This window comes from Haemaphysalis longicornis, unplaced genomic scaffold (genome assembly GCF_048455015.1).
Source record: "Haemaphysalis longicornis isolate Haplotype H1 unplaced genomic scaffold, Haemaphysalis longicornis Haplotype H1 scaffold_8, whole genome shotgun sequence".
Classification (NCBI taxonomy): domain Eukaryota; kingdom Metazoa; phylum Arthropoda; class Arachnida; order Ixodida; family Ixodidae; genus Haemaphysalis; species Haemaphysalis longicornis.
The window spans coordinates 124,934,650-124,951,619 of record NW_027526445.1 but is presented as its reverse complement, the minus strand read 5'-3'; the positions used below and the strand labels follow the sequence as shown (position 1 = coordinate 124,951,619).

Here is a 16,970-nt window from a genome sequence, read left to right as displayed (position 1 = left end):
GATATCTGACTACGTTACACTGTGCTTGCCAGTGTATTTAAACATGATGTCACTAGGTTTGAAACGTACGCGCTAGGCGTGCAGCTTTGTAAACGCAAGCGGTTTCACATACGCACGCTATTTTGCTGCTAATAGAGTTTTAGTACAGCGTTTGTGGCCTTTGCATACGCTAAATTTTTGCGTCCCGCTACGTGACACCGCGATGGGAGTTTTAGTAGAGCGTCTCATCAGTTTTGCGTAGCGACACACTAATGCATACGGCGCCATCTGTCAAATGTTTTCCGAAATGTCTCGCCGGCTGATCTGCTAGCGGAGTGCCGGAGTGTTTGGACATTTTACGACTATCCAAACAAGTGCAAACAAACGCTTTCCCGTCAGTGTTGAATGCAACACATGGGCGCAGCTTGTCAGAACACGGGTTCTCGCTGATCGAGTGCAGCGTTGGTTTGCTCTTCGCCTTCACGTTCATCGCCGCTGCTAAAGCGATCCGATCCGGCGCGTTTTGTGCACGGGTTCTGTGTCGGTTGAAAATGTCTTTTTTCATATGCCGCCGGTAGTAGGAATTACAACCACCGCAAAATAACACCCGGCACCAGCGGGGCCACATCTGAGACCGCGCTTTTTGGATAAACAGTGCGCGGTGCACCAAAGGGAACGAGCGCACGATTCTCCCCACGCGGCTGCGAGTTCGCCGCCGATACCAACTGCAGCCCTGCAGCTACGTACACCGCGAAAGGGCAAGGCCAGGCCGCACACATGCGGCCAGGTCATTCGTTCGCTTTTCCAGCCTGTGTCCATGGTGTCTACAGAGATGAAAAAGCCGAAAGAGCTGGCCCGTAGCAGACGGCAGTCTGTGGGAGCGCAATAGCGGAAGTACGTCACCGCTGAGGAGCGGAGCATCATGGGAGGGGAGGCCAACAGCGAAGAAACAGTTGAAAGGAGGAGGAAATACGGCGCGACGATAATTCGCAGTTTTTGATTTACGATTTCTCAGCTAATACTCATCGCTTTAACAAAATTCTTGCAGGAGGAGATTGCTAATACATTGCTTTATTTGGTTACATGTACATCCATGCATCGGCGGAAGGCATTTCAGGACCCCTTTAAAAGTGTGTACGTGCATATATTCTTAGGACTAACCCTCATCAACGGCCGTGCGCTAAAATGCTTTGCTGGTCATCCACCTTCATAGAGGGGTATGGCTCGGGATTTTTGTTCGCTCACGAATATTTTCTGCATACATATTTAAAAGTTAATATCTAGACGTCATGTTTTACCACTCCTGTCGTCAAGAGAAGAAGCTTTGCACGCCCGTGTCTACCTTTAGAATGACGGCGTCGAGCGGTTGCCCGGTAGAACGCAGTACCTTTCGCGTGTATTTTTTTTTTTAAGCGAAAGCTTTTTTAGCGGGAGCGATGGCGTCCTGTCAAAAAAATAATGCATTTACTCATAGACCAGTTGGTCGACCTAAAAGCTCTGATAATACATCTGGACACACGGCGCGTGAGTGAAACCGGGCTCGTTCCATTTTGTCAAAACGGTCCCCTGAAAATCACGAAAAAGGAACGGTACTAGATAAGACAATACACGCATCGTTCATGAAGAAGTGCAATACTATACCGTTATTTCATAAACCACGCATCGGTATGCATTTACATCGTTCGTAGATGCGTATACTTAGTGCGCGAAAAATCGTCGCATGAGTTCGTTTCTCGAAATTAAAGATGTTCATTCTCTCTCTCTCTCTCTCTCTCTCGTTTGCGATTTGTGTCATTGACGATTTGACGATTCAGTGGACGCTCTCTCAGAGAAGGTGGGATGCCGAGGTATCTCCCAACTTCCTTTCGAAAGGGAAGACAAAACTTTTTTTTTTCTATTACTCTTCGAAAAGACCAGTAACCTTGTTTGCCACCTCCGGTGCATCCTTCCGTTGTGTTCCTTTTTATAATATCCACTTTAGTTACTGTTACAGACGTACCCGTTACGTAACGCAGCTGTTCGCAGGCAATGGCAATCTTACCACCGAGTATGACAGAGACAATTCGCGTTAAGCAGCTAAAACGTGAAAGAACTCCCGATTGGCTCAGGCGATTTTACCACTAACCCAGATTTGAGAACACAACATGTAGTGGCAGGAATCTTTCGTCCCTAACTACCAGTTACGGGAGTACTAGTAAGCTGCAGACGGCAGATGTGTACGGGCCTTCTTGACTCGTGGGTGACGCTGTCTCCGTCTGCGCTTGGAGAGGCGGCAGGGACGCATGAGAGAGAGGAACCGGAACGCAGCGCGGCGACCATGGCACACTTTCGGACGGCTGCTCCGACACCCCGATAGAACAACCTTCACTGTAGTAAACGCCCGTGTCAGAGGCAACACGTGGCCTCGGAAAGCTTGCTTATTCGCGACGAAGGAGAGTCACCGCGCTGCGACACCGCCATCGTCGCCGACTAAACGGTGAGCGCACTACGATGATGAACAAGCTCGGTATTGTCTGCCTGCTTGGAGGCAAAAACGTAAAACCGCTACTTTATTTCTGTGAATTCGGCAGTAGTGCGAAGTAGTGCGAAAGACGATAGTCTTTCTTGGGCTACTTAAACCCAGAAATTTTGGTCTGTCTGTATGTCTGTCTGTCCGTCCGTCTGTCTGTCTGTGGCTCGATTCAGCCACCCGGCCAAAGTAAAACAATGCCTGCGCAATAGTCTTATATAGTCACAGCTAAATGTACCCGTCTCAGCCCGGTGTAATGTTCATACTTGTCAACATTGTTGAAGAAGAACAAGACATTACGCAAATATAAGACAAGAAATTAATACAGAAGGGATATTTGCAGTGTTCCTTTATAAACAAGCATACATGCTTGACTTTTGCGACATTAAATACTTCATCAACTGCAGAAAAAAAATGCACTCCGCCGTCGCCTGCTGTCGCCCGCGCCACTATAGCTTCTGGCGCCATTTTAAGAAATCAACCGGCAACAGTTACGAAAGGTTCCACTAGATTGGTTCCACGTTCTGCATGCAACGCACGTGGAGTAGGGAAACCGTACGGCAGCCTTGGCATCGGGACACCCGGTTTGGAGCAGTAGAACACGGGAAATTTGAAATGATTTAAGCAAACCTTTGGCGTCTTTACCTTGGGAGGAGCGCGACGCAAGCGGAACAACATGAGAGGTGAGCGGGAAAGCGAAGGGAGGCATTTACTTGACAAAAGTCGATAAAGACTTAGACTATCGTCTTTTGCCGACATTTGCAACGAAAGGAGCAGATACGCGGCCATATTTTTTTTCTGAGGGGGAAAATGAATTGAAAGAGCAGCAACTTGATGGTTTCATCTCAGCTCCACCAGCGTTTGTTTATTGAAAGGTCATCATCATCTTCATCAGTATCAGCAACAGCCCACTAAGCCCCCTGCAGAACGAGGGCCTCTCCCATCGACCTCCAACCGCTCCTGTCTCGCGCCACCACTCGAGTCCATTCTTCGCCTGCATGCGAAATTTCTTATTTCGTTTCTCCGTCGAGTAATCGGCCTTCCCCTTCCATACCCGTCCATCTGTAATCACACTGTCACTCACCACCGGTTGTCATTTCATTAACTACGTGGCCAGCCCAAGTACACTTCTTTTTTCTTTATTAGAACTATGATGTCGTCTACGCCAGTTTGTTCTCCGATCCAAGAAGCTCGTTTCGTCTCCCCCAACGTTACTCCTACCATTCAAAATCAATAAAATAACGATATGAGCTCTTCGTATCTTAGGTTGCCCATCGAAGTTGCATATTATTGAATGGAAGGCTTGTATGGGTAACAGAGGATCACCCTATTTTGTTTGTAATAGAGATTGTTCACTAGTCCGACCCTTTACATCCTATGATAGCGGTACTTTTCGTGTCCCGTTTCAAATTTATATTTGTACGTGACATTTTGATCCCAATTATGTAGATACGGGCATTTCCCTGATCTCCCTCAAGCTCAAAATTATTTATCGCCTTTTCGTTTTTATTTAATAGATGCATGAATAACTGGATCCTTAGCCTATTGGCTAGTAATGGATCCATTAAAACATATCACAAAGGAATCAGGGGTATGCTACCTACAATCACATGTTTGAAGGAAATGCAGTATGTAAATTGTCAACAAAAAGCATGGGTAGGAATAGAAAAGACAAGTTCAAGGTTGGTTACAGTGCTAAGAACAAACGCTCGGTTCTGTACAGACAAATGAAACTATGAATAAGACAGCTGTGGCTATCTTGCATTGCAATAACGCACACACAAGAGACTACACGTCAGGAATGAAGTAAATTGTCAGTGGTAAAAAGGTACGGATATGATTTTGTACCCAAGACAGCAGCAGCGAAAATCGTGTACAAAGCTTTCCAAGTCGATACTATTTTCAATTTTTTTTCTCACTTTTTGTTCATTGTTGTGCTGTATATTGTTTGATGCGAAAAAAAGCCTTTCAAAGCACCTTCTGTTTGGTTCAGAGATGCTTCTCTTGTGTCGACCGTTTGCGTCCTATTGTAGTGTTAACTCCCGCTCATGTACCTCTTAGGATTCACAGCTGTGCGTAAATTTTTAATCCCAAAAAGGTTGCATAACAGCACTCAGAAACCATGCCCCGACATCTCTTCATCGTTTTCGACGAAGAGCTCGTCGAAAATTTCACCTCGTCGAATTTTCGCCTCGTCACCTCGTGGGGCCGAGCTCGTCGAAAGAGCTCGGCCCCAATTTCACTTCTTCATATATTTGAAAGGGGGCAATCGCACAAAGCAAACCAATACCTCTTTCGTTGTTTCTCCCCTGATCATTCGTCTCACATGAAATATCCGCGCTTTGGGATGGCGTTAACACAAAACTACGGGGCGTGCTTAGAACTTTGAAAGCTTCAGAAGGCGAAACCCTAGTTGGACTTGCAGCCGCTAAATATGTTTTTCTAGTGGCTCTAGCTGGACCTTCTGTTGAGCTGCTGTTGAACTTCCCGTTGAACTTTGTGGCCGCGCACATCGCCACTTGACCGGCCGCCGGTTCATCACCCTCCAAAGCTCGTTCCGCTCGCTGCAGCCACCGCAGAGAAACCATATGTTCGTCCCCTGCGGTACCTGAATTTGTCAGGGCGGCTCATGTTTCACGCGCGGCAGCGGCCTACCCTCCCCCCCCCCCTTTGATGCAATCGTTTCCCTTTCCCTTTCTCAGAGCGCTCCTCTGACACTCCTCCCGAACTGCCGTTTCCCTTTCCCAGCGCGCAATCCCCGGCTCGCGCTCGCGCCGAACACACGTTGAACTTTCTCGTACCAACGATTTTAAGGCGAAGATTCTATGTCTCACATATGTCGCGTCGAAAACGCACGGCATGAAAGTAAACTTTTCATGTCGATGATGAACGTCATGCATTAGGTCGGTGTCCAATGGCCGGTATCCAACCTGGGTCCAAAGCGTTGTGAAGCCGGCGCCTATCCGACTGCGCCATCCGGCATGGTCGAAGCAGTTTGCACTTGGAAAGGGGTGCATGGATGTACAAAATTAAACGGAGAAATCACGTGGTCCTCCGTCTAACTACAGTCAAACCCGGCTATAACGGACCCGGATAGAGCGAATAATGCTATATATCAAACAAAAATATTTCAGTTACGGAAATACACGGGAAACATATTCCTTATAACGAAGCTCACATCGGATATATGGAATTCTGTGCGCCTAGAATGACCGCCAAAATGCATGGTCTCGAAGCGGCGATTGAGATGTATCGGCCGCGACCTCGGAGCAAGAGCCGCGACTTAGACATTTCGCGTCGCACGGAGCGACGGGACGACCAACACTTTCCGTAACTGTTTCCGACGCGCGGGACTCACGACGGAACCCGCGCAGTCAGCGAGTCCGGACCAAGACAGCAGCATCGGTGAACTGTGGGAAGAGCTCCCCCACATTCCCGATAATGTCGCGAGTGAAAGCCGTCCGACGCTTATAATGAAGCGCTTTCCGGAGTCGATGTGCTCCGCCAATGCTTCTTAGATTTTGGAGGACGCGGACTCGAACTGGTGCAAATAATGTTTCGTGTAGAGAATGCTATGCTAGTTGAAGCCGCCAAAACGAAAATGAAAACAAAAATCACCGCTTTTTTCTTTGCAAAGTAGACAGTTCAGGCGGAAAGTAGCTTTAATACTTGCAATAAATGGATGATTTTGGGTATGGTAACGGCTACTTTACTGTGTTCGTTTTTGCATGCGGGGATGGTGGAGTTGAGGAGGGGGAGGGGAGCTCCCGCGGATTGCGAACTTGTAACGACAAGTTCGTTATTGGCGGGTTCGGCTATATCGAACTATTGGATATATCGAACTAATCGCGGTGCATATTGCAATTCGCTATAAACGGGTTTGACTGTACGACTACGGTTTGAAAGCGAAGCTTTCTTCTGCGAAATAAAAGGGCGAAGGGCCAAAGTCGAAGCCGCTGCGATCAAAAGTCCAAACCGCTCGCGAGTCCAAGGCTAAACTCAGACAACCAAGGGATCCCTCGCGAGAAAGCATCGCGTTCCACCATCGCCATCGTTGGACCGAGGGGAGCATCATTTTCGTTACCTCACAACTCCTGTGCTCGAAACAAAAGAGAGTTATAGCAGAGTCGAAAACCGGTTTCGGTACGGTATACTTGGTAGGCAACCGGTGCCACTGCGCGTGCGCAGAGGCGACACAACTATACTCGGTCACAACTCAAGAACGGCACCACCTCATGTAGTGTATCACTCCGCCAAAGCGCCGGACCCGTGACGTCAGTGCGCGCGCGTTTTGAAAGGGGTTTGCTATGAATGAGTGACATCGTCTGCCTTGTCTCACGCAGTTTGTTTGTCGTCACTGGAGTCGTTTATAAGCATATTAAGTCCAAAAAATCACGGGAACGGCTCACGCCGTGTTCAAAATATTCCCAGTAACGCCCTACCTGCGCCGCGCGGAAAAAACATCCGGCTACGGTGATAAGACACAGCGGTAACTTCCGGTGCCGTTCTTAAGTTGTCACCGAGTGCGCATGCGCAGGTGTACCGGATACGGTACCGTGACCGGCTCTCCACTCTGCTAAAAAGGAGGCGTTCGCCCTAAAAAAAATCGCCATGGCGATTTCATGGCGTGGTATAGGCCTACCCGGAAGCGTATACGGAGAAGCGGAGGCGGATTGCACAGCGCTGTTTCTGGCGAAAATTCTGTTCAACCAGCGGAAAGGCATGATTTATGTAGCCGAAAGCTGTGTTTCCTTTTAATTTGTTAACATTCTTTGCCGAGTGCGCCAGAGCACCAAGCCTGTAACGCGTTGTATCTGCACAAAAATAACAACCGGCGAAGTTGATACATTTAATCGTTATAATAGTGTGAATGTACATTATTCGTAGAATTTAACTTTTAAGAGCCAAAACTAGGAATAACCTAGGTAAAAAATAATAAAAACAAACTAACACTGATGCTTCAATTTAAAACGCCTAGAAAACCAAACCTAAACACGGGGGAAAAAATGCGAAAAAGGCGAAGTTAACAGATTCAATCGTTGTAATTGTGTGAATAATGATTATTTGTCGAAATAAAAACTCAAGTTTAAAAGATGCAGCTTCGGAATGCTTACGCTGTAGCAACAATTCCCAAAATTTCTTTTTCTTTTACTTCTTTTGTGGCTATCCCAGTGTCTGGAAAGGCGCTCGTAATACACTTCGTGAGGGTGGTCTCCGACTGAATGCGGCCGCTTTCTTCCTTCGCACAACTGAAGAGAAAGCAAGTGCATCATCTTGCAAAAGAAGCCGGGGGCGAAATTTAGGAGCGGCTGCTGTAAAACTCCTTCCTGAGACGAATTGAAACTTTGTCTGGTCATAACCGACATAACCGTCATAACCGGCATAACTTCGAAAGAAAGCGGCAGCGCATGCGTAAACAAGCGAGAGTGCTTGTCCACCTGTACCGTCCCGATGAGCTGCCGCTTGCACTGAGCCTCGCCCGAAATACTTTCTCTCTCTCTCTCTCTCTCTCTCTCTCTCTCTCTCTCTCTCTCTCTCTCTCTCTCTCTCTCTCTCTCTCTCGCTCGCTCGCTCGCTCGCTTTCGTTCGATCTCCCTCCTCCTCCTCCTCCTCGGCGCTAGAGAGCCGCTTCGGATGGCGGCCTAGTGTGAATAAGTTCAATGCACTTTTCGAATCAGGCCGCCAGACTGCGTTGTACGACGAGGGCAGTGATAACGGCACTGCAGTCGCGTATATATTTCCCCATCGTGTAGATTCAGACGCTCTTTGCTATGCGCAGCCCTCGTGTTTTTAAGGCTGTTGCGCGACAATCCAGCGTTTCCCGGAAAAGAAAAGCAACGGAGACGAGAAGATTGGCAGAAAGATAACACATTTCTTCGACTGCCGCTCCACTTTCGACGCAACCTGATTGTCGGCCGCCTCTTTGCAGCTGATACTGCCCTGCTCCTTTTGAGGGACCCCTTATCTCACGCCTTGGGCTTCACTGTTCTTAAGGGCGAAAGGGCCATGGGCGAGAGCATTAGGTGCCCCGTTCTGCGAAACACCGTGGCTGTTTCCCGGTCAAGAAAACGGCCGCCGCACTAAAGAAGGATAAAAAAAGTGGCCGCGTATCTGTTTACTTTGCTGCAAATGTCGAAAGGCGATGGTGTTCTGCAGCCCCTGCCACGTAAATGCCTGTGTTTTCTTCCCCCCCCCCCTCCCGTAACTCTCTTCCACTCCATTTCGCTCCTCCCAATACAGACACGGTGGGTGTTTGCTGAAGTCAATTCAATTTTCGCGCGTTCCACAGCTGACGAACCATTTATTCGAACTTTTGGTTATTGTTGGATTTGGAATGCCACCACGTAGAGTAGGCTCGGCCGCCAGTGCCTTTTGTATTTTTAGTAAAAACACTAATTTCCGCGAGTACTTTTTTTTTATTTGCTAGCAAAATATCAAGCACACATGTATGTTTAATTGGAAGAACGCTACCGGTACCAGTTGTGCACTGATGTTTTTCTTCAAATATGCGTAACGTTTTCTTTTTGCTGAACAATGTTGGCAAGTATGAAGTGTGTTTCCAGATTTAGCAGTTAGGAAAGACACAGACAGACGGACAGACAGACAGACAGACAGACAGACAGACAGACAGACAGACAGAGAGGCAGACACAGACAGACAGACGGACAGACAGACAGACGGACGGACAGACGGACAGACGGACACACGGACAGACGGACAGACAGACAGGCAAACAGACAGACAGACAGATGGACAGACAGACAGACAGGCAGACACAGACAGACAGACAGACAGACAGAAGTAGTAGCCCAGGAAAGACTTCATTACAAACCCACATGAGATCCGATGCCGGGTCTGCGCAGCAGCCGCCCAATGGTCTACCATTGCTCTAATTGCGCACATTGATGATTATGATGATGATGATGATTCCTTCAATGTGCGCACGTTGCCCAGCGGTGAGTAACAGTTGTTGGTGTGGTTCTGCCCTTCTTTGAGGCACATACCCACTTGGGGGATTGGCCAGGAATTGGGAGCTTTGAGGGGCATGTGCAGGCTTCACAGAATTCACAAAGCCATAGACTGGAAACGTTAAAGGTGTAGAACAGTGCGTGCCGCCTGACAATTGATACCGGTGTCTTGTGAGTATATAGGGAGGTGGGCACCATGCGCGCAGAGCCCTCCTCCTCTAGAAAAGGTGTGGCGCATGCCACTCCGATTACTGACATAATTCACGTTGTAAGACGAAGAAATAAAAGCGAATAAACGTACGCAAGCACGGTGCAGCAGAAAAGGAGCCGGTGGAAGTTTTTCGCCAAGAGACATAGAAACGAAAACGAAGAAAGAGACGTGAATGCGATCTGTCACTAAAGAAGTTGTTAATAAGTATCACCATGCTCTCGTCTTCAAAGCACATAAGCAGTCTGCAGTGACCGAGGAATTCTTTTAATGTTCGTCATTTTACCAGTGTTAAAATGTCTATGTAGGTATAAGAGTGACGTGAATCGCTAAATCAGGGTTTGTATCGAGCAGTCATATTATCTCCACAAACGTCAGAATAATGGTCTCTCTGCGCGTAAAATCAAAGGGCTTCTGTGCTATGAAGGTTGCAGTTGTTTCGTGTCTGCTTCCTCCAATGATCCGGATCACGTAAAGCGAAGAAATGTATAGAAAGTGTTTTCCGTGAAATTTGCAAAAGTAAAATGTTGGGCATTAGGCCAGGTTCGGACGGCTGCGGACGTCGGCCCCTGTAAGTGGCCCTTCCGCCTTCTTAAACGTTGCCGATAAGCGCGTTTTAACAATTCACTTCATGGCTAGGACCACTGTGAGCACTGAAGTCGCCGCTATCACAGAATTCACTATGGGTTTTGCTCGACTCAGTATAGGAATTTTTTTTATTCAGTGCTTTGCCTTTCGCTGCAATTTCATTTGAAGTGACTGGCGAGTGCTTCAATTGTTGGAGCTGATAAGACGTCGACCAATAACGGCGATATACCTGCATGACGTCACACAAGCACGCCAAGGAATGGCCGGCACTTAAGAACGCCTGAAAAAAATTCAGAAGTTCAGAAGTCCGGGGGGGGGGGGGGGGGTGTATAAAGCGCCAAAGCTACACCTAAGCTGCGGAGTGGAGGGGGCTCCGGATTAATTGTGACAACCTTCAGGGGATCTTTCACGTGTGCCAAAATCTCGACACACAAGCGTTTTAACTTTTCGCCTCCATGTGAAAAGCGGTCACCGCGACCGGGATCGAACCATGACCAAGTAAAGTTGGTCGTGGATCGAACCCGTGACCTCTAGCTGAGCAGCGCAACTCCTCAGCCACTGAGCAACCGCGGAGGGTGAAGGCCAGAAAGCGAGAATACACACTTGAGCACCCCCCGATGTTACCCGATGTGTGCAGAGCAGAAATATTTACCTCGCGCATTTCGGACCCACCCAATTGAAGAAGTGAGCGAACTCTAAATCGCGTTTCAGAAGCTCACTGAAGTTAAAAATCGCCTGGCCTCTAATCGCAAATTTTGTCTGATTTCAGGTTGTGCCGGAGAAGCGTCGTGTTTGGACTGCCACGACCATGCAGCGGCGAGTCCTGTACAAGTACGTAGACGGCTGCTGCGTCAACGCGATTTTCCCCGACGACATCGTTCGGTCAGCTCTCAACTACAAGCCCAGGCCCGACGACGTGTTCATCGCGACATACCCGAAATGCGGAACAACCTGGGTTCAGTTCATCGTCCACGGCATCTTGAACCGGGGTTCCTTCCCCGAAAACTCTCTCGAGTTCATGCTCGCCTCGCCCTTCCTGGAGATGCTGGGAGCCGAAGCCGTCCTCAGAATGCCCCGTCCAGGGACCATTAAGACCCACATGCCGTTCGGCAAGGCTCCCTACTCGAAGGAGGCCAAGTACATCACCGTGACCAGGAACCCTTTCGACGTGTGCGTTTCCTTCTACTACCACACCAAGGAAAGGCCTTCGTACGGCGCCGACCAATTGACGTTCGAGGAGTACTTCGACAACTTTGTGCGTGGACAGGTGTCGTTTGGAGACTACTTCGACCACCTTCTCTCGTGGTACGAACACAGGAGATACCCCAACGTCCTGTTTCTCACGTACGAAGACTTGAAGAAAGACCTCAGGTGAGGTACCTAATGTTGAGCGGCTCTTGGAATTCCATGGTTAGAAAATACAGCCCGAAAAGGGGAAAAAAATTATGGTTGAACGCTAGTAAAGTAAGTTTGCCGAGCGATAGCGCGGTTTTCGCTCCGAGAGCGCGCAGTGAACGCGGACACAACTGCACCGCAACATAGAACAGACACTGCTCGGGGCGGTCGGCGCTGTAGGCGCGAACGCGCAGGGAGCTTGGCGAGAGAGAGAGAGAGAGAGAGAGAGAGAGAGCACATTTTCTTGAGCATTTCCTCAGGCCAGGGGAAACTTGTGCCCACAGGCATGAGCCACGGTACCTCGGGTGATCAGGGTGGTCAGCACGCCAGCGTCCGGGCTATGCAGTGCCTCCTCCCACTGCTCCTCGGATGCGATTAGAATAAAGTTATTTCGAGGGCGAACCCATATTATGTGAGGTAGATTGGCTGGGGTGCCTCATAGCATAGGGGGCAATCAGGGGTGGGGTATACTGACGGGCGAATGGGTGTTCGCCTTGCAGGGTTTAGGAAGGCGTTTGTTTGTAGAAGGCGCCAGGCATGTGCTTGCATGGCCTCGGAGATCAAACGCGCGGGAAGGGGAGGGGGGATCTCGAAAACTATGGTGCTGTCCACCTGAGGGTTGACCTGGCGGGAGAGGTAGTAATATTGTGTGATGTCATTGTAAGACAATAGTCTGTCCCTTGCAGATCTGGCTCCGTGGTTTGGATACAGGCTAGCTCCCGCCCGGATGGTGAGGCCTCGGGCCATGTCGTGAGCTGCCTCGTTTCCGCTGAAGCCAGAGTGCGTCAGTGTGCAGACCAGTTCTATGGTTTACAAAGAAGGATTTCGTTTCAAAATTTTTAGTGTTGCTTTGGAGATTACGCCGGCGGCGAAATTTTGAATTGCGGTTTTAGAATCTGACTTGACTGTGGTTGGGGTTGGTTGCAGTGAAAGTGCTATGGCTATTGCCGCCTCTTCGCTGTCTCAGGACTGAGGGTGTTGATAGTTGCGGTATCTAAAGGGGATCCTCCGGCGTTCACTGCGGTGATAGCGTGTCCCTCGTGACGTCTATATTCAGCTGCATCAACATAGGAAGTTAGCGCCGCCTTGTATCATCTACTGACGGCACGAGCCCTTACTTATTCCCCTCTTGGCAATTCTCCCCTCGGAACGAATGAGCGATTAGCCGTATTTTTCTGCGCAATCGAACGATGCGCTGGCCTGACCTTGTCTCACCTTTACTTAACGGCCTATTCTACGCCCGATTTTTCCTTTGCCCGGATTTGATTTAAATAACTTGTTTAAGCTCTGAGAATCACAATGGCGAGCTTCTAGGCCCGGTACCCTCATAGCACGTTGCGTTGAAATTATCCGCAGCAGAACATGTTTGCACCTCGCGGACTGTCGCCGAAACAAGTTCCGACTGGCCTGTGATGGAGAAGGGGGACTTGTCCCGTGGAGTTCGCGCTTCTACAGCGACTGGCAAGGCGCACTGCCGTGCGCAGGGATGCGTTGTCCGGGTGTTTCTCTGCTACACCGCCGCTCTGTACCGTTTCCGGCATCACATATTTTAAAACTAACCGCATAGGTAGCAGTATCCGCCATTTTAACACGAAGGTGTTTTATGTCGGGATCCACCAAGATCTGACTGACGTCATATCCGTCAAGTAAATGACATCGCCAGAAAAAGTTCCATTGACGCGGCTGCGCCATGATTCGAGCCGGGATCTTTGTCGCCGCAACGGGAGGTGCCAGACGCTTTACCCACTGCGCTATGAGCTGAAGCACTTACGGCTGTATATCCTTCGCGCTATATATCCCTATAACCACCTCCGTTAAGATGGTGCTGCCGTATAGGACAGGTGAAGCGAAGTAGTGCATCACGATGCTAATGTGCGCTGACAGTTGGCGCCCACTGAGCCCGTCGCAACGCAACCGTTTGCCCTATATATACACTCCACGGAGCAGGAACGCAGTGGCCGCACATTTGCCAAAGCGACGCGTCAGCAGGTCGTCGCTCGCCAAGCACACCCACAAGACAGCCCCGCAGATCACGCTCTTTCGCTACAGCGGACCGTGAGTTCACCAAACGATTCGCTGGCAACCCGTTGGGATTCTTTCGCATGGTTTGCAAGCCCTTGTGGTTTCATTCGGGTTTACGCAGTGCTACGGCACGTGCAATGCAGTGTCTAATGTTGATAAGTGTGACGGTGCCATACCGACGAAATATAAATAGCGATGCGCAAGTTCATATCGATGCAGAATGAACCTTCAACTGATCCTGTGAAGGCACATCTCACTTTCGTGTTTTACCAATTCCCATGAAAGAGCGATGAACCAATTTTTCCCAATGCAATAAAGGACGTTAGAAGCCCACAGACTATAGGCGCACTTGCGATGCTTCTGTAGTTAGCAAATATTTTTATTTATAAAATAATATTTTTACTCATAAAACATCGCGAAGCGAACACTTGCTTTCGTTTTATCAATCCTATCGCATCTGTCCAAGAAAAATGATCATTTATGAATCATGTACCACTTGTACTTCCTCGTGCAATATTTGAATTTAGACAAAAATGCAGATTGGCGCAAGTTCTACCGGTAATTGGCATAATAGCGTAAATAGTAATAATTGGCGGAACAGAATTCAGAAAAACCAAAAAGCCGCCCGCATCTTCCCACGGGGGGAACTCGAGTAAATGCGTCGCATCTACTCGAGTCAAGCAAAGCGTCACGTCAAGCGTAAGCCATGCAAAGACGCCCTTGACTGAATTCCGAACGCGCGCTCCGCCGCTTATATACGTTGAGGGGACTGCGTAAGCCGGTCCCAGTCGACGACGTTGGCGTACTTGTAAAGCGGCGTGGACTGTAGGTGTTTGAGCCAACCGCGGATGTTGCTTGGCCGGAGAACGGCACACCGGTTATATGCGCAGCGCGCCCGAAGGAGAGGAAACCGCGGAAGAGAGAGTACTGCACATGCGCCGGCCCAAGCGCGTCTGCCGCGGCTATGACGCAACGTGCCGCGGCTATGACGCAACACAATCCACTTTAATCCAATCCAATCCATTCCAAATCCAATCCAAGCCAAGCCAAGCTGATCCAATCCAATCCAAGCCAATCCAATCGAATCCAATCTAATGCCCCTCGCGAGAGAGTGTTCGAATCCAATCCAATGCCCCTCGCGAGAGATGTGTTCGCTTTCGCCTTGACTCGACGCGCATGCGCAGTGAGCGTGCGGACTACGGACGCCAACGCGGGTGACATCGTGAGTTACTGAAATGCTCTGCATTTAAAAAACATTTAGCTGTAAAGAACTCACACTCTACACAAGCGGCAGACGCATTAGTATAAACAATTCTCTGAATTCCTGCAGTTTTGTTTTTCTTTACCTATGAAAAGTGTAAAAATGTCCTGCAGATGTTCCTTTTTGATGCAAATATCTCGCTTTTCTTTGAATGCTTCCAGGGCGCAAATTCTCAAGATCGCTGACTTCCTCGGCAGTGAGTACGGAACGCTACTTCGGGAGGATGAAGGCCTTCTAGCGAAGCTTCAAGAAGGGACGCAGTTTACGAAGATGCAAGCTACAATCGACAGCGGAGGCAGCGTTCTTATTCAACTCTTAAACCTGCCACCTGAGAGGGCGCTGCCGTCTCTCGAGCCCTACCGAGCTGTACTGGAGAAAACGTCGGCAGCAAAGAATCACGGCAGGTTTCTCAGGAAGGGCGTTGTCGGCGACTGGAGGAACCACTTCACGGAAGCCCAGGTGAACAAGATGAAAGAGAGAATCGCCGAAAAGTGCGGCCACACGGACGTCATGAAGCTGTGGGAAGGCTTGGACCTCCCGCTCCCATGACGTGGGAGGCGGAGGAGGAGGAGGAGGAGGAGGAGGAGGAGGAGGAGGAGGAGGAGGAAGAATGGAATGGAATGGATGACTTTGTTATAGGAGGAGGCCAATAGGCCCTGTTGTGGGACATTGGAAAAAGGGAGGGGAAGATGGTTCATATAAAGTCTTTTCACTGCACTGTGAGCGTTCCCTTAGCACGGTATGTACAGTTGAAGTTGTGGCGAGGATACTCTAATACGACCATCATCGGGGTATCCAAAAGGAGCCGTTCAGGAGCCACAAAGGGTGTTTTGGGGGGGCCATCTAGAGAGTGGGTGAACGATCCGCCATCATAGTACTTTATAGAGACCTGCTTTGAGACCGGATTCTGTAATTTGCTGTAAAATTTGGGGTTGTTTCGGACATGTTGGACATGTTCTTCAGAAGTCGTCGGGCGTACTTGTCGTAAGGAACTGGTCGCGGTCAGTTGAGTAAGCTAACAAGCCCAGATGAGGTGGAAAGGGTTCGGTGTATTGTTGCTGCCGCAGTAGGGGCACCGAGGACTAGCAAGGCGCCTATGCGTTGTTCATTTGGAGATGACGTCCGGAGTGTAGGCCGAGTCAGCGTAGACTTTATTGGCAAAAATTTCTCCTGTTCTTGGCAGGGACTGCAGAGGAGCAAGAAAACCAGGTGGTGAGGTTTCGGCAAGCCGTTACCGGCTGAGGTTCTTAATTCGACGGTATTTTTGCTGCCAGTCCAATTCGCATCCCTGTTGGTGGTCAGGTCGTTCCTGGATGGACGCGGGAACCATGGGAGGATTGTGTACACATTCCCGGGCAGCATTATGCGCCGAATGCTTTCCGTCCGCTCCGTGTGTGTGAGCAGGAGTGCAGGCCAGGCGTATCTTGAACCCTTCGTGAGTGAGGTCTCGAATTTTGCAAAGAATGTTGGTCGCCGTAGAATTGGGCTAGAAGGACCTGTTCAGTTCCCGTAGAGCTACATGGGAGTCAGTGATGACACGGAACTTGTTGGTGGTGATAAATGAGGTCGCACTTTGTGTGGTCTGAACGGCGCAGAGGATTCCGAAAAGTTCGACTTCATCAGTGAGACCGTACGTGTTTGTTATGTTGCGAGAGCCATTAAGCTGGGGGATGTCAGTGCAGGTCCAGGCCACCGCTGCACTTGTGCCGTTCATGGCTGCGTCAGTAAAAATGTATATTTCATCGGAAGCTCTGTCGTTGGCGAGAGTGCGAACATGATAGAGAGTTTTAGCATAGCGACTAGCGGAGGCTCACGCTATGGCGGCGGGATAGCGGGACCCTACTGCGCATGCGCGCGCGGGGAGGGTGAGGAGGTTGAGGAGGGTGAGGAGGAATGCACGGGCATGGCGAAGGCTGGCTCGCGTAACTAATCCCCCCTACCGGAACGAATTTGCGCCAGCCCAGTTGGGCTCCGCTGGGCTCGGACGGAGCCCGCCATGCTAAAACTCTCTATTGTTCCCGTACGGTGACGTTACGGCGA

At 49.5% G+C, this 16,970-nt stretch overlaps 1 protein-coding gene across 1 annotated transcript; it reads left to right on the top strand.

The window, feature by feature from the left end:
* Window positions 1-2,291: 2,291 nt before the first annotated feature.
* On the top strand, window positions 2,292-15,494 carry LOC144148710 (sulfotransferase 1C2-like). The gene is made up of 3 exons (XM_077680228.1): window positions 2,292-2,455; window positions 11,022-11,623; window positions 15,092-15,494. The coding sequence occupies exons 2-3, from the start codon at window positions 11,061-11,063 to the stop codon at window positions 15,477-15,479; spliced, it is 951 nt and encodes a 316-aa protein (XP_077536354.1). The 5' UTR covers window positions 2,292-2,455; window positions 11,022-11,060; the 3' UTR covers window positions 15,480-15,494.
* Window positions 15,495-16,970: the final 1,476 nt, after the last annotated feature.

Coding starts and splice junctions, on each gene's coding strand:
- LOC144148710 (XM_077680228.1), top strand. CDS start 11,061: ATGCAGCGGCGAGTCCTGTACAAGTACGTAGACGGCTGCTGCGTCAAC. Junction 11,624..15,091: donor GACTTGAAGAAAGACCTCAG/GTGAGGTACCTA, acceptor GAATGCTTCCAG/GGCGCAAATTCTCAAGATCG.